This window comes from Eutrigla gurnardus (genome assembly GCF_963514095.1).
Source record: "Eutrigla gurnardus genome assembly, chromosome: 24".
Lineage (NCBI taxonomy): Eukaryota > Metazoa > Chordata > Actinopteri > Perciformes > Triglidae > Eutrigla > Eutrigla gurnardus.
In genome coordinates, this window is record NC_139935.1 from 429,691 (window position 1) to 451,964 (window position 22,274).

The following is a 22,274-nucleotide window of genomic DNA, read 5'->3' on the forward strand; positions in this document are numbered from 1 at the left end:
CTCTGTAGCACCGCTGGCACCGGCCTGCACCACCTGCTCCGGGCCTCTTTTCACTCCGGCCAGAATGAACAGCTGGCTGCTCTTCTGACGCTCTGATTGGCTAATCCCTGCTGGTCACTTGCGCTTTTCCTCCCTGCATGTCATTGAACTTTCTCTCGCCGAGTGCCAGGTCCAAGGAGTGCTCTCTCTCTCTCTCTGTGTGTCTCTGTCTCTCTCTCGTCTCTGCCCAGGCCCGTCCTTCATGTGCCCTGAGAATGCTCCGCGTGGCATATGGGCATATGTAAATAATTTAATGAGGTCAGAAGTGTGAGAGTCTCCTTCTCCCTCGTCCAAACCATCTATGACATCATGGGTGATAAAACAACGTTCATACTAGAATATGTGGGTACAAAACCCACCCGGTGTCACGAGGGAAATGGAACTGTCTTCTTTTGTGGACTTGCATGTAAAAACATTACTCACTGCTGCCACTAGTGGTCAAACATACCTGAGTGTAACTCCAATGGTTCCCATTAAACAAACCTGTAAACACATGACCTGAATGGTCACGTGTTAGGGGGTATGACAGTAAGGACCTTGGACAGCTCCAGGACCAGCATGCTGGACAGCAGTTACAGCTCCAGGAATGAGGCGTGGACCTGGCCAATCAGTGATGACGGTAAGGGGGGGACAGGATGGTGTGGAGGGTTGAGCTGGTGAGTCACCTGCAGGCTTCAGCGGCCCCGTACAGCTTCCTGTCGGGAGGTAAAACCACGCTGAGTCACTGATGGCTTCTCCAGCTCGGCTCCGACTTCAACGTGGAAAACCAAACCTCAGCCCTGATTTCATTCACTGGCCTCCGACGTCGTCTGTCATGCTCTATCGCTCCTATTTTGTGCATTAGAGCATGATCTTTTTTTCCCCTCACGTCTTCATTTTGCATGCTCTGCCTCCCTTTTTTCCATATCGTAACCCACATTTAAGCACATTTACGTGCTGGTTTTGTATTTGGAGTGTATTAATAAAGCTACTGCGGTTTCACCGAATACCAAACGTGACTAACCGCCTGTTTGCCTCCGGAGGGAGGTGCAGGTAGTGAAGAGGAATACAACAAGACGGAGGAGTGTTTCGGATGCAAACGAGAGGATTTTACTACTAAGTGTCTGTGGAGGTAGCAGAGTAGCCTGAGGCAAAACGTACACTTAGCTTTGGTCTGTACAAGGCCAAGCGGTGAATCATTAGAGCTCAGCTGTCCAAAATACACCACCAATCTGGCCCAGGCATATGGCTGCATGACACTGGTATGAATTACTGCTACACGCTCGTGTTGTTGTTTTTCCTCCCTTTTGAATGTTCTCTGAGGCGGGCAACACTCCCGACACCGTTTCACATGAGAGCGGATCAGGATCACCGCGTTTAGCGCAGGGAGCCGATCGGGTTTCAGCTTCAGAAAGTGAACGTTTCTGGAGTCTACGTGGCTTTAAAGCGCTCGATGCTGCAGATGCAGAAAATGAATTCAGTCGCTTTCTGATTCAATGTTTATGGAGCAACAGTTCATATTTTGTCTGTATGCATTTTCAAATTAGGCTTCAGTCAAAGTAAAATCAATTCGGGGCACCACCATGCAGCCTGATTGCAATTAAAAGCCCTGCTTCTCCGCGGCCGGGCTAATAGTCTCAGACAGTATTGATCCATAGATCAGTATCAGCCAATATTCAAAGAGTGACAACTGGAATCCAAACAGACAAGGAGGCGGGACGGCAGGAGCTGCTCTGCCTCCTCCGAGGGGAAGAACTGGAGGAGAGGTGTGATCCCTCCACATAATCTGGTAAATGTCATTCCTCTCCTCTCGTCTCGACCTTTGACCTTCCCCTGAGTTGCAGCCTCGTCTACAGATGTAGAATGGAAACGCGGCGGCGACACCCTCCAGAGGATCCCCCCCTCGCTGGTCCCGACACGTGTGCTCATTTTTCTGCATGTGTAATTGTTCAGGCGGTTCACAGCACATTATCAAATTCATCAGCTAATCATTTAAGACCCGCTCTTTTATCTGCAAGATGGTCTGCGAATGATCCGACGGCACGCCGATCGATAGGAAAATTGGAATATGCAAAGCATGTTCTGATGTTTGGCATCGCTCAACCTTTAGCGCTTTCATCTCGGCCTTTTGATGTTGCTTCCAATCTCCATAACGCCGCGTGATTGGCTAATGGAGTGGAGCGTCTCCTTCAGTGAGAAGGACTCCGCTGCTGGAGTCCACCTGTCAGCCTGCAGAAAGTTTCACGAGGAGAAAGTGTTGTGAATGTTGAAATGAATCCGTGTCGGTGCATTTTTCTGCCGTTTGATTTTTTCATTTAAAATGGGAGAAACATGTCTTTGTGTGAGTAAAACCCAGAGGAAGATATTAATTACCAATCAGTCATTAAATGTTTCTACTGGGAGATATGTTCATGAATTGAGGAAATAGTGTTGTCATATACAAAGTATTTTAGGGCTGAATCTGAATAGATATATACATATTCTTTTTGTATCTGTCAACAAATCCCATAAAAGTACATAAAAAACTACATTTTATAGGGTTTAATAATCTCCCTAAACAGCTGGGCACTGTAGTTTTTATTTTATTTTTTTTAAATCAAGAGGAAAAGGTGCATTTATTGGGGACTATTTTCACTATTTGGTCAGTGCTCATGTTATAATTGTGATGGACTCCAATCTAAAGACTTTGTTGCTTTTGGTGATTTAATGGCCGACAATAAGAAACAATAATATATCATGTCTGTCCTTGTTGGTGCTTCGGTGTGACGTGTGAACAGATCCAGGTGAAAGACGTGAAATGTGTGTTTGCTTTCACTCCAATGAGACTTAATCAGCAGCAGAGCCGGGGTCAGCTCACTGTGATCCGTTTGAAGAAGGAGAATTGAAACTGTATGGAATTAACATAATAATGAGGAGCATCGTGGTTTTAATACGAGAAGAGAAGGACTTCCAGGTTTCTGCTCTGGGAGAAAAGCGACTCCAGCAAACCTCAGTGTGAATAAACATGAAGCGTTGAGGGTTTGGTACTCTGTAATTTGGCTACTTTTATTCGAGCAGGGTCATTTTCAAGAGAAATTACAAATTAAGAATTCAATAATACTTTTACAAAGACATTTCAGGAAAGATTCTTCTTCAGTCATGATATCATACATAGTATTTAACAGTCCCTCTTCATTTTTTTAGCTTAAAAAAAGAAACAAAGATGAAGAAAGTGGAATTTTTCAGTCGAAAATACAGTGTTTTCACAATTGTATAAAAGTTCCCAAATTTGGAATTTTCCAGTAACTGGAAAATAAAGGAAATAAAATAAAATAAGATTAAACTTCGCATTTCACAATGTTTCAAAACACAATAAATGCTCTCTTTACGTAAAATTTGCCCCTTTGATCGACACCATGTTCCTTTTTACTAAAATATATCTATATATTGAAGAACTATAGTACTGTACACAACAGTATGAAATAAATAAAATTAGGAAATATAAAATGGGCCACATAAATAATGTTTTTTTTTTTCAACCTATAAAATGAATGCAATTTGTTTGTTTTCAAAAAAAAAGAAAAAGAAATGGTTTGGTGTAATACTGACAAAGAAACTGAGAAAACATTGCACAACATAATGTAAACTAAGGACCTGCTGCCTATAAGTCTTAATACTGACACGGATGCCTCAAAGAACAACGTGAACCATTTCATAATACTGAAGCTGGTGAACAAAATGAACCTTCCTTTTACACAATACGAGGGTGGCACTTGCAGAAAACACACAGGTTAAAAGGTTTGCATATAAGGCTTCTTTTTTCTTATCAAAAACACCTTACAAAGGCTTCGTCCTTCATTTTACCCTCCTCCTCCTCCTCCTCCTCCTCCTCCTCATACCATCTGTTCATAAACTGTATTTTCCCTTAAAATGAAGGTCTTCTTTAAAACTTCATCCTCTTAAAAAATCCTCTCCATTCAGTCTTTGCTGCTGTTGAATTCCTTCATGTGACGTTGATCGGAGGCCTGAAATAGTGTGGCTGGAGATGTTTGTGGCAAAAGTAAAGACGACACCGTAGGTAGGTCGGTGATAACAAAGGTAATATCGAAGGACTGGAGTGCAGACACCACTGCTCTTTTTCCAACACTGTATAAATATATACATAGGCAATACTTTTTATTATTTTTGTTCATGATTATAGAAGCGGAGTGCAATTTGTACAAGTCACTAGTTGTGCTATAAATACTATGGAACACAGGGGGTTTATTTGAGGAGGTTAGCACCACACATATTTTTAGGCCTTAGTACTGTACATTTTTTGAAATGTATTCATTTATTCATTGTTCGGTTTGCATAATGCAGCTTATTTCACAAACCCATGCCTCCTTCCCTCAACGCCTCCTCCAGATTGACTTTTGAGTCCATGTCTTGTTCGGCAGACATCTTTCCCCCTCGAGGAGTCTGTCAAAGAAAGCTTCCCGGAAGCTTCAGGCACGTGCACGACGACTCAAAACACGGTGTTTCAAGCCGAGCAGGTAAGAATACTGAACCGAAAGAGAGAGAAACTTAAACTCTTAAGATGGGAAGCTTTTCCGAAACCCGATTACATGCCGTCCTCCATCGCGTCCTCGTGATCCGATTTGGTTTCCGTTTTGCCGTCCAGCGAGCTATCGTCCATCGAGTGCTCTCCGTTCTCCTCCTCGTCCCTCAACGTGTCCGGGTCCGTGTCCATGCTCTTGCTCTCCTCCTCCTCCTCCTCGAACTCCTCGTCCCTCCGCCCGATCTTGGCGTACGTTCCTTCCACTTCCTTGCGTCCCTCTCTGATCCCTCCGTTCACGGCGTCGTGCCTCAGGATGGCCTCGCGCTCCGCCGCCATCTCCGGGTAGCCCTGAGGAGTCATGCCCTGCAAGTAGGCCCGGCTCATCAGCAGCTCCGTGGGCTCCAGGTGGCCCTTCTCGCGGGCCTCCCTCTCGGCCGCCTCCCGCTCCTCGGCCTCCCGCTTGCAGTAGGAGTAGCGGTGGTTCATGTGCTGCGAGTAGGAGCCCGAGTGGGAGAACCTCTTGCCACACTTGTCGCACTGGTAAGGCTTCTCCCCCGAGTGCAGTCTGGAGTGCTCGATGAGATGGTGCTTGTGTTTGAAGGCTTTCTTGCAGATCTGGCACTGATGCGGCCTCTTTCCTGCAGAGACACAAAACAGAGAGCGGGGAGGTGAGTGGGCTGTCGCTCGTCCTGCTGCTACAACACATCACACACACAAGGCACAAGAAGAAGCAAAGGCTGAGGAGAGATGATGGAGCGGATGGCATGGAGGACGATGACATCACGCCGCGTTAAATCAACCACTTGTTGATTCAGATTCACGGGCCGACATGATGGAAATCCCTCCCGTGGTTACAGCATGGAGGAACCACGGCGGCGTATTTAAGGCCTGATGGATGCATCATAAATAAATACGGCAAAGCAAACAAACAGGAAGCAGTAAAGTAATCTGCTCCGAGGAGGGTTACCCTGCTGATCTAACGACACGAGTTCACGGCGACGCCGGGCCTCCATTCTCCGTCTACTGAATGTGACGCTCCACATGCCAAGGAATGAGAAACCGGAGCTGGCGGCGAAGGCGGGGTGAGATGTTTCATGACGCGAGGCCAGAAGCTGTCTGGCTGCATGAATGTCCTCTGGCTTGTAACGGCTTCTCTGCTCACCAAGATCAACTTCTCACATCCAGCGTTACCGCTAAAAAACTCCCTCTCATGCACTGCTGCGCAGCACGTGTGGAACTATGGCCGCCTGCCTCACACAGATCACATGACCCCCCTCTGACACGCCGCTCCACCAGCCAACAGCCTGGGATCGGTGTGTCCAACATGGCCGTCCCACCACTTCAGAGTCATACAGTGAAAATGAGCGGGGACATGAAAGCGTGAGATAACCGGCGTCTCCAGCGCTGTTCTGACGTCCCCCCCCCCCCTTTCATGTGTGAGCAGATAACATGAAGGCTGCAGAAAGCGCTCGGCTACAGATAGCGGATAAAATAAATGATGCAACCTCCAGAAAGAGGATCTCTGTATAATAACTATAATGAAAGAGTCGTTATCGGAGCTCTGAAGCTTCTGAGCTCTTCTCTGCTGCTGATGTGATCTATCGCCAATAACGCCGCCGATAACGCCGCCGATAACGCCGCCGATAACGCCGCCGATAACTGCCTCTCTACGTGGAGGTGAATGACGTGCGTTTTCAGATGGTAAAATGGTTAATATGATGGGAAAATAAAGAGCACGATGACATGAAATCATGGCTCCCTCTGCTTGCCTACCTCCATTAATTACAGATTATGCTTTTCAATAACATTCCTCTTGATATTTCAATAACACACAAAACGTCAAACACATCACAAGTTTGTCATTCTTAATAGTCTAGGCATGCGTTGGCATCTCAACCCTGTCAATGAAGAAGCAGGTTAGCTGTAGATTTACAGATAGGGGTCAAACAGAGAAGGGAAGAAAGAGGAAGGGGAACATAAAGAATATAAATATAAGTTCATAGTGAGAGGATTTGGAAACACAAACATTTAAAACATAAACAAAGCAACGGGGTTTAAAGTAAGGGTCTAGAACAGTATATACCTGTGTGTTCATATTTGTGTCTTAGAAGGGAACTGCTCTTCTGGAATGTTTTGTCGCACAAGTCACACGCGTACATACCACTTTCGGTCTTCTTTATCTTCTTCCTGGACAGACAGGAGTCTGGGTCTGTCATGTCGTCCAGCCCTGACATGTAGTCGGGAGTACCGTCGAGCAGGTCCCCCTTCAGAATAAAACACAAACCAGAGAAGCAGACGGCAGAGAGCAGGATGAGTGTGACGCCCGGAGCACATTGTATTAAGAGAAGAAAGTCACACATCATCGACTTTAGCTTCAGCATATAATATATACACTTATATATTTATTTATTTAGAACCATAACGCTAAATGTGATGCAACGTGCTGCTTCCTTTATGTGAATTAAAACATCATAATGTGATTATCTCTCCTGTGAATGAGACCCTGGCTCTCAAAGAGATTACCTGCATAAATATAGGTTACATTAAAATTTAAAAATCTCAGCTAAATAAATGTAATAATAATAATAATAATAAAAGAAATCTTGGCTAAATAAAGGTTAAATAAAAAAACTCAGCTAAATAAATGTAATAATAATAATAATAATAATAATAATAATAAAAGAAATCTTGGCTAAATAAAGGTTAAATAAAAAAACTCAGCTAAATAAATGTAATAATAATAATAATAATAATAATAATAATAATAATAATAATAATAATAATAATAATAATAATAAAAGAAATCTTGGCTAAATAAAAAAAACTCAGCTAACTAAAGCTTCAATAAAAAACTAAGCTAAATAAAGGTAAATAAAATCAAAAAAATCTCAGCTAAATAAAGGTTAAATAATAATAATAAAATAAAAAATCTCAGCTAAATAAAGGTTATAATAATAATAATAATAATAATAATAATAAAAGAAATCTCAGCTAAATAAAGGTTAAATAATAATAATAATAATAAAAATCTCAGCTAAATAAAGGTAATAATAATAATAATAATAATAATAAAAGAAATCTTGGCTAAATAAAGGTTAAATAAAAAAATCTCAGCTAAATAAATGTTTCTGATATGTGTTTAATTCCTAAAATACAAAGTATTTTAGGAATAAATGTTGTAATACTGCAGCCGTATATAAATGTTGTTTTTTCTAGAAATAAAATGATAATATTAACAGAAGAGCCGGCGTGTCACTTGACTAAAACGGTAAACCGAAGCTCCAAACAATCACACTGGGCTTCGTGTTCTCATGCATCTTTAATTCCCAGCGTTGATTTCTTCTGGAACTCTGGCCGTGCAGTAATATCATCCATCTGTAGCTGACGTGCTCCCCATTATGAAACCCAGCCATAATGGTGTACAGAGTGTGGTCTCATTTAGTGTTAATTCTGCAGATTCCTTTAAAATTCTCTTTTATGATGAAGATTAGTCTTAAACATGAATTGATGGGGAACAATATCCCGACATTAGAGGAAGCACAGTGAGCCATTCTTGAAATTGCAAACTCATATAATGATTAAAATCAGAAGGTGCACCATAATGGCCGGCCTCGATGCATATGTGTGTGATAACGTGGGCACTGTGTTTAAGAAGAGACCACTATCACTCCGCAATCAATTCAGCTAAACGCCTGTAGCTGTATTTTTAAAATCTAATTTAATAACTTAGAATAGGAAACATTATTAATACTTTTTTTTCTTCATCAAAATGGTTCCCTCTATGTTAAACAGCCTTCAGCACTCAGTGGTAATGAACATGGAGACTGTGCATTATTAATCCACATGTAGAAGCTCATTTTGGCTGCAGCGCTCTTTAAAATGCAGCAAAGTTGCGACGGGAGATTTGAGAGAAGTGCACGGCTCCCGGGCTCACCTTTGTCATTTCCACAAAGGCCTTTCACCCATATTTAATAACAAATATGTGAGTTCAGGCCAGGGCTGGAAGAGTCGCGAGCATTAATGTATTCCACACACAGCAGGGTGAAATTTACAGTGGAGAGTGGTAACAATTAGGACTCTCTACCGAGAGGACGTTTCAGGGCCAACACCGGTCCTGCTATTCATTTCAACCTGATGCTGTTTGATATTTGCTGCCAAATATGTCCTTTAATGTTTAAGTTGGACCTTTTTCTGGGTAAAAATTAAACCGTTTTTTTATTGAACTCTCGGTTTCATTAATTCAGACTCTGACAGCTGTCAAGAAAATACAAATACGACTGCAACTTATTATATTTCCATCCTTGATTAATCAGCAGATAATCAGAAACAGCCCAGAAATAAATCCTCAACATTGAGAAGCTGGACAGATAAGGACTAATAAGATTAATAGATGATGAGAAATATCCATTAAAGCTGTTGGAACGGGGCTCTAACTACAGCTGTTTGTCTCCGTCTCCAGGTCAGCCTACCTGAGGAGAGCTTCTCTCCCGACTCTGAAGTGCTTTCTAATTAGTGCACAAATGAGTTCAGATCATTCAGAGACTCTGAGAGAGCCTGGGGGGCTTCAACAAAACCACAGGTGGCTTATTTACCTGGAAACCTGGTTTCCGCTGGTACTTTCTCCTCTGCTGCATCTCGGCAAAGGTAGCTGCCCCTGCTGCATAAGTGTAGGCCATGTGTGGTAGGAAGCCCATTTGATCCATGCCCGGGTAGGCCCTCAGGCCCGGTATGCTGGTCTGCATGGGGGGCATGAAGGTGGCCGGGGGGAAAGCGCTCTGCGGGGGAAGTGACGTGTACAGGGGTTTGCCGGCGAACGGGTTCATGCCGAAGATGGGGCTAGTGCTTTTCTCCAGGTTGCCGTTGTTGGTGGAGGCTGAGAACTCCTTCTTGAGATAGGCCAGGTTCAGAGGCTCCTCGAAGTGCTCTCGGGGGGACGGGATGCTGCCGTGGTCCATGCTGATGCTGTTGACTTTGGGCCGGCTCTTGACGGTCAGTGCGTGCTTGGGCTCCTTCATGAGCCTCGGCAGAGAGAGGTCCAGCGGCTCGGCCTGCAGGTCTTCAGAAGTCAAGCTGTTGGGGGTGTAGGAGCTGCTGTGGGAGTTTTTGGAGGAGGTGGAGGACAGGTTCAGCGGGGAGGGGGTGTTGCTGCGGGAGTGGTCCAACTTGTCACCGGTGGGTTTGGCGGCTCCGCCTCCTCCTCCGCCGCCGCCGCCGCCGAACTGGTGGCTTTTCAAATGTCTGAGCGGGTTGTCACAGTTGTTCACGTTGTTGTGGAGCTCGGCGATGGAGGGGGACGTGATGCGGTCGGCAGCTTTCATGAGAGACACCGGGGACCTAGCTGCCATAGAGTCTTTTGGTGGGGAGTGGTTGTTGTTGGGTCCGAGGACCATGTCCATGTTGTGCCGGTTCTCCAGTGGGGGGGTTCTGATGGTGCCGTACTGGTACATCTTTCGCTGCTCGAACCACTCTTTGACAAATTCCTGAGGAAGGCCGACGGCGATGGAGATCTTGAGCAGCTCCTCCGAGTTGGGCTCCATGTTCATGGCGAAATAAGCCTTCAGCACGGACATGTGGTCCCTGTAGGGGTTCATGGGCCCGCTGAGGCCCTTCTCAGACAGCATGGAGGAGGGTAAGTGGCTGTTCTTCTCCATGAAAAGCACTGGTTTGCTGGGCATCAAGTTCTCACTGGGCTGCAGCACAGCCTGGATCTCCTCGTTCATTTTACACAGGTAGCGTTCATGCTGATGCAGCGGGATCGGCCCGGTGAAGCTCTCTTTGCAATATTGGCAGGAATAAGGTGTAAACATGATGTTCTCCTGCACCTTCTCCTCCACGCTGCCTTCAAGCATGTGGTTGGATTTCTCCCGTTTGATATTGCTGATCTGCCTCTTGGAGTCCGTGGTCAGGCTCTGGAGGCAGGCTTTGGCTTCGTTCACCTTCTCTAGCGTGTAGTCGATGATGCTTTTGGTGGCGCCGTTGTGATTGACCAGCGGGAGTCCGAGCTGAGCCCCCGCCTGTGTCAGCTGCTGCTTCTGCTCCTCCACCTGGGACCCCAGCTCCTTCATGTAGGCCTTGAGCCTGGACAGCTCCTCGGGCTTGCAGTCCATCTTCTGCCTGCACACGGTGTTGTCCACGATCTGCAGCACCTTCTGCACCTCGCTCAGGTTGTTGCCCAGCGGCCCCGGGTAGCACAGCAGGTGGGTCTCCAGCCCGGCCATCCCCAGGTGCTGCAGGGGGCTCTGGGCCGTGGAGTTGTGGTGGATGCCCAGTGGGCTGTTGCCTCCCATGTTGCCGTTCATGAAGGGTCCGGGAGCCCCGAACCCGTGAGACGCCATCATCAGCTTGTAGTCGAAGTCCAGCGGCTCCGTCTTGATGCTCAGGTGGTTGTTGTGTTCGGGGAGGCCGAGCGGCTTGCCGTTCTCCAGCTTCTGCCGCAGCTGGGTGATGGCGTTGTTGGTGGGGGAGGAGGAGGAGGAGGTGGGGGAGGAGCCCGTCTTCATGTTGCTGCGCATCCTGCCGTTGACGGCGATCAGGCCGATGCACTTCTTGCTGCTGATGTGGGAGCTGTAGGAGCCCGAGTGGGAGAAGCGCTTCTTGCAGTTGGGGCACTCGTACGGTTTCTCACCTGGAACAACAAACGATGACATCATTAAAATCAACATTTTCAACGTAATTGTGCCACGTTTAATTTGTAAAAATAGTGTAAAGAAGATTTTACAAGATAAATAAAATAAGTCAATATACATGGAATGCAGTGCAGGAATGAATTGAATAAATGAATGTTTAGTGGTTTATTGGACGGCGTCCCTGACAAACTACTAACTGAGATGAAGGCTGCTGATAGTTGAGTGTGCGTCAGCAGCTGGGAGGGAATGGTGTTCCTCACCGCTGTGGATGCGGAGGTGCTCCTTCAGATGGTGCTTGTATTTGAAGGCCTTGCCACACTCGGTGCATTTGAACTTGCGGTTTCCGGCCGCTTGGTTGAGCAGTTGGTGCTGTGAGAGAAGGAGAGAGATTCACGTTGAAAAAAAATGCACAAACACCATGGTGGGGGGGGGGGGGGGGGGGGAGACAGTAAATAATCACAACTGGTCGGCATGACAACAAGCAACAAGCCAACCAGCTCCGGTCGCCAGCGCAGCATCTTGGCTTTCTCCTGCCTCCTCCGTGGAGCGGCGATAACAGAGAATCACCGCATACCTTTTAATTTCCTGGCTCCTCGGCCAACGGAGGCATGCCTTTAGAATCTGGCAGCCCAGAAAATAGAATCAATGAAAAGAGTCCTTTTAGAGCGTTTCCCCTTCATTAGAAGCGGCCTTCTGATCTGATCTACTTTTCATTAATTTGGGGCCTAATCAGTCTGAAAGGTATTCACAGTGGTCTGTGAGCTCCGCTGCCCTGCGTACCTGCATTCACACCATCTCAATGACACTTTGTACTTCTTCACAACTGTCTCTACATCTCTTTTTTTTAAACGTCTCTTTAATAATCTCAGCATAAAGAACAGAGCGTATAGGCTCGGCCTTGATTCTCTCTTCAAAGGTAAACATCAGTTGCAATCCATCAAATTTGCAATTCAAACGAGGCCTGTGGTCTGAAAGAAAAGGAAAACTATATAATACCAGCGACAACAACAACACCGGGTGTGCAGACCTGGCTCGTCATCCACCAACAATTAATTCCAAGTGGGAGTTAAAGATGTTAAACGGTTAGTAAATAATCCAGAAAGGAGGCTGGTATTCTGTGAGCTCGCTGGGGGAACAACGCAGCGACTCCCTCCTCCCAGTTCAGCCTTGACAAATGCTGGGGTGTGTGCTGACTCTCCCCACATTCCTGGGGAGACAGATGGTGGCGCGCAGGACACTGGGAGGACTGGGAGGAATTGTTCAAACAGCCCCAACCTTCAAAGATCAAGCGGGGAGAGTCGGGGGCCCGCCAAGCGCCGGAGAGGGACCCCACCGCTCGTATGTTGCTGAGTTGCATAAACAAACAGCAACAGCTGCTTGCCCCCCCCCTCCACCGCCACCCCTTACGTCCCCCTGAGGACCCCTGCCCGCTAAACTTTAGTCTCGCCACCACTGCTAATAAGACACAATCGCTCCGTGCTTTAATTGTGAACGGCAGCGCGGGTTGTGTGCGTGAACGCCACCGCTGCTGGTTGTGGGCGGGACCCGGCTGGATGTTTGCATATGTATAACCTCTAATTAGTCATATTTCAGCTAATTGCTTAAGAGGAGGAGGAGCATTAAGGCTTGTAAACATAGGAGACAGAAGAGCGGAGCACATGTTTACCTATCAGGACATTATTCTGGATGTTAATCTGACGGGTTACTTTACATTTCTGCATGAAGACACGTGTAAAAATAAAGAGTGGAGGTAGCATGAGTGGCAGGACAAAGAGACGGAGGAGTGAGACGTCACCTCGACCTCATCCCGAGGATTACCACCTAAACAACCGGCGCTCATTTACAAATCAGGGCCGCTGGCTTTGTGGAAGGCCCCGCGGCGCCTGAATAGCCGTCTCTGGCCATTGACTGCGGCGCGGAGCGGCAGCGGCATTGTAATATGAGGATTGGGACGGAGGCTCCTCGGCCGGCCCATCTGCTCACGTTTACACCCAGCTGGTAGATCAGGTGAAAGTGCTGGCTGCTGACATCTGATCAAATCAGCTCCCGGTCTGAGTCACTCAGCTTCAGAGAGCACCGACGCGATGATGTCATCATCCTCGACGTGACCGGGAGAAAATCTAAAATCGACGTGATTCTGACAATGAATTCTTTGGGACATTCTAGACGTCTTACAAACATCCTGCAGCACAAATACAGACTCATCCACTTTGAAAATTACTGCTCAATTTCAGTTCACTGAGAAGTTATAATTATCCCCCTAATGTGCACAAACTCAGGAAGCGTGCAAACATTTTTTTGCCACAATCTATCTCTCCGCGCATCTCCAACTTAAAGCTGACAAGCGAGTTAAACAGCCGTGACTGCTGGATGTGTTTTCACCTCACAGGACTTTAAGGTGATTCATGCTCACTGCCAGCAGATTCACATTATATCTCAGACATATAGGATGGAAATCGCTCCAGAAAGTCCCAGCATACACAGATGTTTATGCAGTCCATGAAATTAGGAGGGGGGGGTGATGGAGTGCTATGACTGCAGGCTGCACCAGAAGAACATTAAAGGCCAGGAGTGAAGTGAAGTTAAGGAGCTGATAAAAATTTTCCAAATTGGAAATTCACACAATCATTCGATCGTGAACACGAGACTGGAAAATTATATCAGGGAGGGCCATCAAAAAACCATTTAGGGCCTCAATTAAAGTTATTACCATTAAAGGATCTGCATCTTCAAAATGCCATGAAAAATTAATAATGATTGCCAATCAGAAAAAATGATCTCTCTTCTCTGAGGGATCAGAGCACATTAGAAATGAGCTGGGGAGGAGGAGGAGGAGGAGGAGGATAAACAGAGGAGAAGATGAAAACCCTCCTAACCTGATCCCTTGCAGGCTTGTGCGTGGCCATATGCCGCTCCAGCTGAGTGCGGTAAGCAAACGTGTAGTTGCACAGGGGGCAGGCGAAGTTCTCCTCGTTCTTCTCATGGCGGTACTTGATGTGCTCCTTCAGCGAAGTCAAGCGCTTGTAGCCCCGGTCGCAGTAGGGGCAGGTCAACAGTTGGGCGAAGGCATCTGGCGTTCCAGGTGGCAGGTCTGCACGGGAGACAGCGGGAGGAGGAGGAGGAGGAGGGAGGAGGAGGAGGGAGGAAGGGGAAGGGAAAGCGGGCCAAAAGGTCAGCGAATCAATGGCAGCTAACGGGCGGGCTGCCCAGAGTGGTATGGGAGTTATCTGTGCAATCTGCTCCACATGAGAGCCACGGTGTCAGGCTGGCATCCGCCGGACCACGACCTCCTCCCGCTCCTCACACACACACATGCATGCAGGCACACACACACACACACACACTCACACACACACACACACACACACACACACACACACACACACACACACACACACACACACACACACACACACACACTCACACACACACACACACACACACACACACACACACACACACACACACACACTCACACCTTCCCCAGAGTTTTAAACACCCTCACTTTTTAAGCATTCCCACTGACTGTTCATCATGTCTTCGGCATGAATCATGAGCTCATTCCGATTCACCCCCCCGCCCCCCCCCCCCAGGCTCAGAGGTGCACTATCTGATTTCAGGCCCCTGCCCAGCTGTTGCTTAAGACTGTAGGTAAACACCAAGGCATCCGGTGAATCTGTGGGACCAACAGCTGCCCGCTTGTGTCAGCGGGAAGAGCTGCTGCTCAGCCGGACCCCCGTTCTTAACCTTTGCTGTACAAGGGGGGGTCGGCTGAGCATGCTCGGCTGGTTGAATAACTATTAAAGGAATAGTACAAAATTAAAGTCTCTGACTAACATCAGTAGTTTGAATATGCTCTAAATGATGTGGTAATAAAGAGCGTCTGGCAGCTCATGGAGGCTAAGTTTAGAAAGCGTCTGACGTCTCGCCCCAACACTCCCTCCATGACTCTCTGAGGAGACCTGACCCCGCCCCCCCTCCCCGGCAGCACTCGTACCGTTCTCCTCTGGACCGGTGGCCTCCGGCGTGCCCAGGCGGGACAGCTCCTCCGGGGCTTCTGGGTAGATGATGGCGGTGTCGCCCCGCTGCAGGTACTCGGCGATGCTCACCACGTGGCTGTCGCCGTCGTCCAGCTTCCGCTTGGAGAAAAAGTCCTCGAACTCTGAAGTGCAATCGACGCTCTTGACTGGGGGAGAGGGGGAGAGGGGGAGAGGGGGGGTTAATCGGATTCATTCCTTCCCCTGAGAAATGTCTTACAGAAGGATATTGGGAACATCATGGTGGAAACGCCATGAGGACCGCCACCCTAAAACATTACAGCGTGCTTTGGGGAGAATACGTCTAAATTACTGCTTTGCTTGTCACGCCACGCCGCTAAAATAAGATCGTAACTTAATCCGGCCAGAAGTCAGATAAACGCGCTACCATGAGCTGCTGAAAGCAACGTGTCAGACTTCACTGACCTCATTTACTCATGAAAACCCCACATATATATATATATTATATATATGTACAGTATATACATAAAAGCCCAGCGTTAATCAGCAGCAGAGCCACGTTTCTGCGTATCCACTTTCACATATAAGGTCAATCAAAGATGTAGCTTTTGTGGATTCTGTGTTGAACAGATTACCGGGGCCAAACCACAAACCAGAGCAAAAAGAAAAGAGACAGACATGCTGTGCCGTAGTGAGCAGAATGTATCTTAAGCCAGCCAAAGTGCTGAGGCCACACAATGCGTTTCTCAAATTATTTCCCCGTCCCTTCTCTTCAGGGAGAGTCTTCAGCTGCAGCGTGGAGATAGCTGCCTCCAAAAACAAACCGGAGCTAAAAGAAATCAGCAGCCTTCATTAGTCAAGGGGACGGCACACACACACACACACACACACTGTTTACAACCTGGAGAAAGTCGCTCCCATCCAACCAAAAGGCGAGGTGACGTCTCATCAGACTTCATCCTGTTAATTAGCCGTTTAGACGGCGAGCCAAGGTGAGCTTTAAAGAGTGATTTGTTCGCCGTGATGACTTTGCAGTCCAATTTGCAAAAGGTCAAGGTAGAAGATGTGCGGTTGTCAAAAATGGCACCCAAATGTCATCGGTGCCAATGGATCACTTCTGATAAGCGTGATAATATCCAGCGCTCTCATTAGCCCACCGCGGCTTCGCAGCTAATTGTGAAGCTTGTGATTTTTAGTGGTATTTATTCTTCATGCTCATGGATGAAAACCATGAATGTAAATGTTTCTTTAAGGAGAAACGAGCGCCGCTCCTCCAGCGAGGAGGAAATCACCTGGATCACAGTGTGCTTTGGCACCGGCGACGTGATCAAACTGCTCATGTCCTTAAATGAAATCACATGTGACCGAGTGGCGGCGAGCTTCCACCGCGGTGCCACAGCATTGTTTCCAAAACTTAGCGAAAATGGAAAACATTCGCTGCGAGAGAGAAAAGAAGAAGAAAACACGACGCGGACAGAGAAGTAATGGTGATTAGAGCTGAAAGCAGGGCTTTGAGGCTGCGTGGCGTTCTGTGGGGCGCGCTCGTTCGCCATAACAGCGTCCGGGGCCAATCGTCAGGGTGGCCAGGATGACATCATGGAAGGGAGGGGGGCTCAGCGCCGGTGGCTTAATGAAAAATGGCAGGTAGGGTTTGGGTTCCACCAGGAGTAGGCAGCAACGGGACGCAAACACACACTGAGGCTCGCTTCGATCGCCATGAAAACACCACCCTTTAATAACCCAGAATATGCATGCAGAGGGTTTTAATATTCATGCTTCCAAGGCGTTTTTCTGGCATTCTTAATGTCTAAATATCACGCCATAAATCCCTGTAACTTTCCTTTGTACTAGCAATCCCCAAGGCTTCTGTGGAAAACTCAACTTGAGCAACGTGCCGAGATGTTGTAAGTTTTAAAGGCGAGCCAAGAGATTGGGACAGAGTTAGAGGAGCATGACAGGAAGGAGGAGAGGCCACTCACCTGTACCGTTTCCAACCGCCTGCAAAGTGGCATCAGGCCCCAGGGTGTCGAAATCATCCTTTATTTCATCTGCACAGACAGAGAGGGAGGGAGGGGGGAGAGGGATGAGTGAGTACCTCTGAGCAAAGCAACAAACGCTGACAATGAGGCCTTTAAGAAGACGGTATGGAGAAAGCAATAAAGGCACCGCTGTGCATCGCAGCGCGCCGCCGCTTTGTTCAGCATGCGTAATGAATGCTATCATCGGGGCCAGACAGTGACTTATTTACCTTTAACATGACAACAAGCGGTGGGGGTGGAGGTGGGGGGGGGCAAACACAGCGATTAAATACATCCACCTGAGCAATCACAGAGCTCCAGCCAACACGAGGCTGAGCTTATTACTTCCTGGCTGTGACGCCGCTGCAGTCCTCCGCATGCAGGATCACGCCTGCTTTTATCATATGTCACTCTGGTGGACGCACACACACACACACACACACACGCACGCACGCACGCACACACACACACACACACACGCACACACACACACACACACACACACACACACACACACACACACACACACACACACACACACACACACACACACACACACACACACACACACACACACACACACACACACACACACACTCTTTTGATTTGCCACAGAGCAGCAGTGGAGAGTCGGTGCCCTGCTACTAAACCATACAAGCCGTAACCACAAATTAAGAGTTTTAGTTGCACAAACATTTCTCAGGGCAGAAATAACCTCACTGGTTGGGGTTAAACCTCAGGTGGGAGGAGCCAAAGAATTCATGTTCTCTAGAAGCCCAGAGAGACGGCCTGCAGGTCTAATCGATGCCTATCGGGTAAATCTGGGTCTGTTCTGGGGCTTTCTTTGGTTTACAGGAGAGAGCTTTGAGCACCGTGGGTTTAAACCAGGTTCAGACTGCCAATCAGGATAATGGTGAGCAGACGGGCACTAGCGTCCTGGCACAGGTGAGGACGTGGCAGTAAATAAGCGCTGGATTGACGGGCTCGTAAACAGACCCCCTTCTGACGGATTCATCCCCGCGGTCGGCAGGAGGACACGACTGGACAATTAGCTTAAGAAGTCCCCGGTCCCTCCTTCCCGCCGCGTCGGTAGGAATTAAATCAAGGTGCTTCCGAGAACATGGGGGGCTTTGTGTGTGCATTGTGTGCTTTCCACGCATCTGTTCCTGCTCTGCAGCTCCTGCAGGACGCACAAGAGTTGCATTGTGAGGCTTTCTGTTCGACCACAGATCCGATGCATTTGACTCTCCCGTAGCATTTAACAAAGATGAGCATTGGCTGCGATGCTACAGGAAAGGTGGTGGGTGTATTGTTTATTATAATGCTATCCTGCTACACAAAAGCCAGAAGCAAAACACTCTTTTATTTTTAGTTGAACACAATGGGTTTAATAGTTGTGGAATGCTTTCTACGGCTCGCAACTCCGGGTTTTCTTGAAATTAAAGATTTGGCTTCTGCGGTGAGATGATAAATACCCCTGTCAATGGCTTCACAGAATAATGACAGACTCTTCTGGAGGGGTATGTCCTAGTTTAACTTTCCCCTTGCTAGGATTTTTTTCCCTCTTCTTTTTTTTTGGGTACATTTGATTGCACGTCTGCCAAACAGCATCCAAACCACAGTCGCAGTATGAGAAAATGAATGGGTTTTAAACAACATAAATTAAGCCATGACAAAACAAAACAGATAAAAAAAACCTCCACCACAGATTAAAATATACCCACAAGTATCAGATATCCGCATGTTTGAAAGCGGAACACGGCCGAAGCTCCCTCCCATGGCCGTGTCCTCGTAGGCACCGTGTTTGCTTTGGGTAATCACATTTGGCTGCATACTTTGGGTCTGACGCAAGGGGATGACCAGTGGGATTTACTGGGCCTCCACTCTCCCCTATTTACCTTGGACAACTTGTGTTATCTGTGGTGTGAAGGGAGGCAACGGCCGCTTCCAGTAGGAGGTAGGCTAATACCACGCACACCTCGCTGCCTCGGCCTCGCATGCAGGGAGGGAGGGAGCCGGTCCTGGTCTAACGGGACACCTATCGTAGGAAAACAACTGCTTTGTGGCTTTGTCTCTTTTCCACATAGGAGCAAAAAAAATGTCACAGGATCTATAAGTAACATAAAAACCAAAACGAAGGATTTGATTTCTGCAGGAGTCGCTTATGCCACAGAAATGTGCCTATTTTTGGTGGTGGAAAGCATTCTGGATGAAAGTGTCCACTAAATGCTGGAAAAGTGTGTTTTGTCAGCAGTAAATCACAGAGGACGCGAGGCAGTAAGGTACGCAGCTCCTTGAAGAGCCGTGCTGAGGTTTCAGACTCAGGAGGAGTCCAGAATACCTTGGCCAGACCGTAATTCCACCTATTTTCATAGCAGCTCTGATGCTGTTTATTTTGAAAACATTCCTATTTTTATGGCCGGTCACCACAGTCGCTGCAGCTTCAAACTCCTGCCTTTGTGCCTTTTTTTATCCTGAATCTAGTCGGCACACAATGACTTCACCGGCTCAGACGCAGAGCAGGATTAATACAAGATGATTCTAGCTGTTAATAGCAGATATTATGAATTTGCAGCCAATGCAAGCCGGTGTTTGTCTTTATTCTTGGCTGAAAGCATCTGAAACACGGCACTTATTGGACGATGTGGGGAACTCCTGGAAGCACGAGGTGTTTAAACGCAAACTCCAAAAATTAACAAATGTGCAAAGACAACAAGAACCACTGTTTTAGCAGAAACAGAAGGACACATTTGGCAATTTAAAAAATAACACGCGTCTTGAGGACGGAGTGAGTGTTTCTGTTCTCAGCAAACATGAAGGGAAAGTGGGATTTGCTGCAAAGTCAAGCCTGGAGAGGAGTTTATAAAGGGCAAAGGGAGAGCGCAGGTGATTTATTTGAAATGTCTGTCAGTGATAATGATGTCATGCTTTCCAGCACATCGCGTCCAGCCTCAATGTGGGATGAAGGAATGTCAAGGACAACGCCAGACACAAGACTGTGATTGTGCCCTGGAATCACAAGAGATTCTAACTTTTCTTCTCCTTTCCGTCTTACATGCAATCGTCATGTTTCAGAAATCATCTGCGGCGCGGCGCTCTATTGCTTCAGACGTTTTTAAAGCTTCACAACACGTGGAACGAGTCCTCGGAGAGTCTGCTTGTGCTTGCTGGCGACATTGGTCCACACTTTTGTGGGCTTTTATTGCAAATCCTAAACTCCTGCAGACATTCACTCACACTTCCAAGCCCGACGTAAAAAGCTCTTGATAGGGGAGTGACGAGCGAATCAGTCCGAGTAGAAGGAGGGGGCGCTAACTTATCTCAGGCCTAAGTTATGTGCTGAGGTATCACTGCAGACACTAAGGCACCGAGGAAGAAAAAAAAACACAGGCTGGGAAACACAGCACCCGCAAGATTGGGAAAGAGACTCCCAAACGCTCTAATGAACTTGACTTGCTCTCTGAAATATGTCAGACACTTTATCACACGAGAAGCATATTATCTGGGAATTGCAACATAGTTGAATTACAGACATTATGGCACCGCGGGTCTTTATCAAATAAACAATTACCGTATGCGGGACTGCTTGTTTATCCTTTATCGTGATGTATTTACCAAACTGCCTCTCTCCCCCACCTTTAAGGACCGATATGAACCGTTGTTTTAGAGAAGCAAACGTTGATACCCACTAACTTCTTTTCATCCCTAATAAATGTGCAATTTCCCCCCGTATTAAAATTTAAGCCTGCTGAACGTTCCTGGGTTTTTCGCGGCGTGCACAGCTAGTTCATTAGCAGAAATGAATAGCGGAGCCCGGCTCATTTAAATTGGCTGTCTTACATGACTTCTCGCCATACTCTGTTCCTGTCACATGCTTCCAAGAATCATTGACTCTTATTATACATGTAAATGGCTATCATAAAAATAAAAATTTCATTTAAGATTGTTAATGACTTTTTGCAGCAGTCTGGCTTCCTTTAATGATTATACCCTGCCCCCTAATTAAAAGTATTTATCTTTCAAGCATCCGTGACTGGAGCCTCTGCAATCGCAGTTGCTCAACAAAAGACAATTAGTCAGCCAGGTTTGGGAGGCATCACCTGCCGGGACGAAGCATCCGTCACGGGGATGAAGAGGAAGTACCGTAAACACAGATACTCCTGCAGAAACAGTGAATCAGATCCACCCGATCTCAGCTCCCGCTGCTTCTCTTTCTTGTACATTCCTGGAAATATTCTTTGTTGTTTTCTCTAAGCGTGAACCAAATGGTCTCCGCCGCTCGCGGAGAAACTGTTTATCGTGTGTCTGGCGAGGGAGCGTCGCGGGGCTTCGCCGTCAGACCTGGCTCAAGCCGTGTTTGCTCGCCGCTTCCCAGGGTTTGTTTGAGTCTCCTCGGGCACCAGATGGGAGGGGCTTAGGCCGTAAGACCACGCTACGAGTGGCAGGATGTGCACACATGGCTACGGAGTCTAAAGTCAGCTTAGTGGTGGCTGCTGGGATTGACAGCTCACCTGACGCCACCGGCCCGAGAGACAGTTTGGTATTATTCTACCCGCTAACTAATATTATGAGACACTCACCAGTACCGTCGACGGAGGCGCTCAGCATGTCGTTGTCGGGCCAGATGTGCTCCACGCCGCTGTCCCGCATCTCGTCGTCCTCCTCCTCCTTGGTCAGCAGGCCGTGGCTCTCGGCGCGCGGCGAGGCCTCGGGGTTGGTGAGGCTGGCGGGGCTGCCCGTCCCGTTGATCAGGGGGTCTTCCTCGGACACCGGCAGCTTGTCCTCCTCCTCCGTCTCGGAGCCCGTCTCCACCACATTCTCGTAGTTCAGAGCTGTTGAGAGACGACGGCAGGTCAGAACGGGAACGTGTCATGTGATGTAGAGGCGGAATGTTGTTATTGATCACTTTAAACCATGAAGTTTATTCCCAGATTAAAAAGATCACCCCCACATCCCTGCTCGCTCCAAGGCGTAGGCGCTTCTTCTACTGTTTTTTTTTTTTGTGGGTTACACCCCAATTACAGCATCGGCCACTGGAATCTGTGACTGAACCGCAGCGGTGGGCAGCTGTCGAGGAGACGCCGGCCAAAATAGC

The 22,274-nt window shown here is 47.4% G+C and overlaps 1 protein-coding gene across 3 annotated transcripts in view; it reads right to left on the reverse strand.

Annotated features, from left to right (window-relative positions):
• Window positions 1-3,037: 3,037 nt before the first annotated feature.
• Window positions 3,038-22,274, reverse strand: part of zeb2b (zinc finger E-box binding homeobox 2b) — a 72,633-nt gene continuing 53,396 nt past the window's right edge. For 2 of the 3 annotated variants that reach the window (XM_084004326.1, XM_084004325.1), the window contains 8 exons: window positions 21,760-22,011; window positions 17,141-17,209; window positions 15,161-15,349; window positions 14,040-14,254; window positions 11,424-11,532; window positions 9,130-11,162; window positions 6,621-6,801; window positions 3,038-5,175 (listed from right to left, as the gene is read on the reverse strand). In XM_084004326.1, the coding sequence (XP_083860452.1) occupies window positions 4,601-5,175; window positions 6,621-6,801; window positions 9,130-11,162; window positions 11,424-11,532; window positions 14,040-14,254; window positions 15,161-15,349; window positions 17,141-17,209; window positions 21,760-22,011 (3,623 nt within the window). In that variant the 3' untranslated portion in view covers window positions 3,038-4,600. The remainder of the gene's footprint in view (window positions 5,176-6,620; window positions 6,802-9,129; window positions 11,163-11,423; window positions 11,533-14,039; window positions 14,255-15,160; window positions 15,350-17,140; window positions 17,210-21,759; window positions 22,012-22,274) is intronic. The other variant, XM_084004327.1, reaches the window with a different exon arrangement.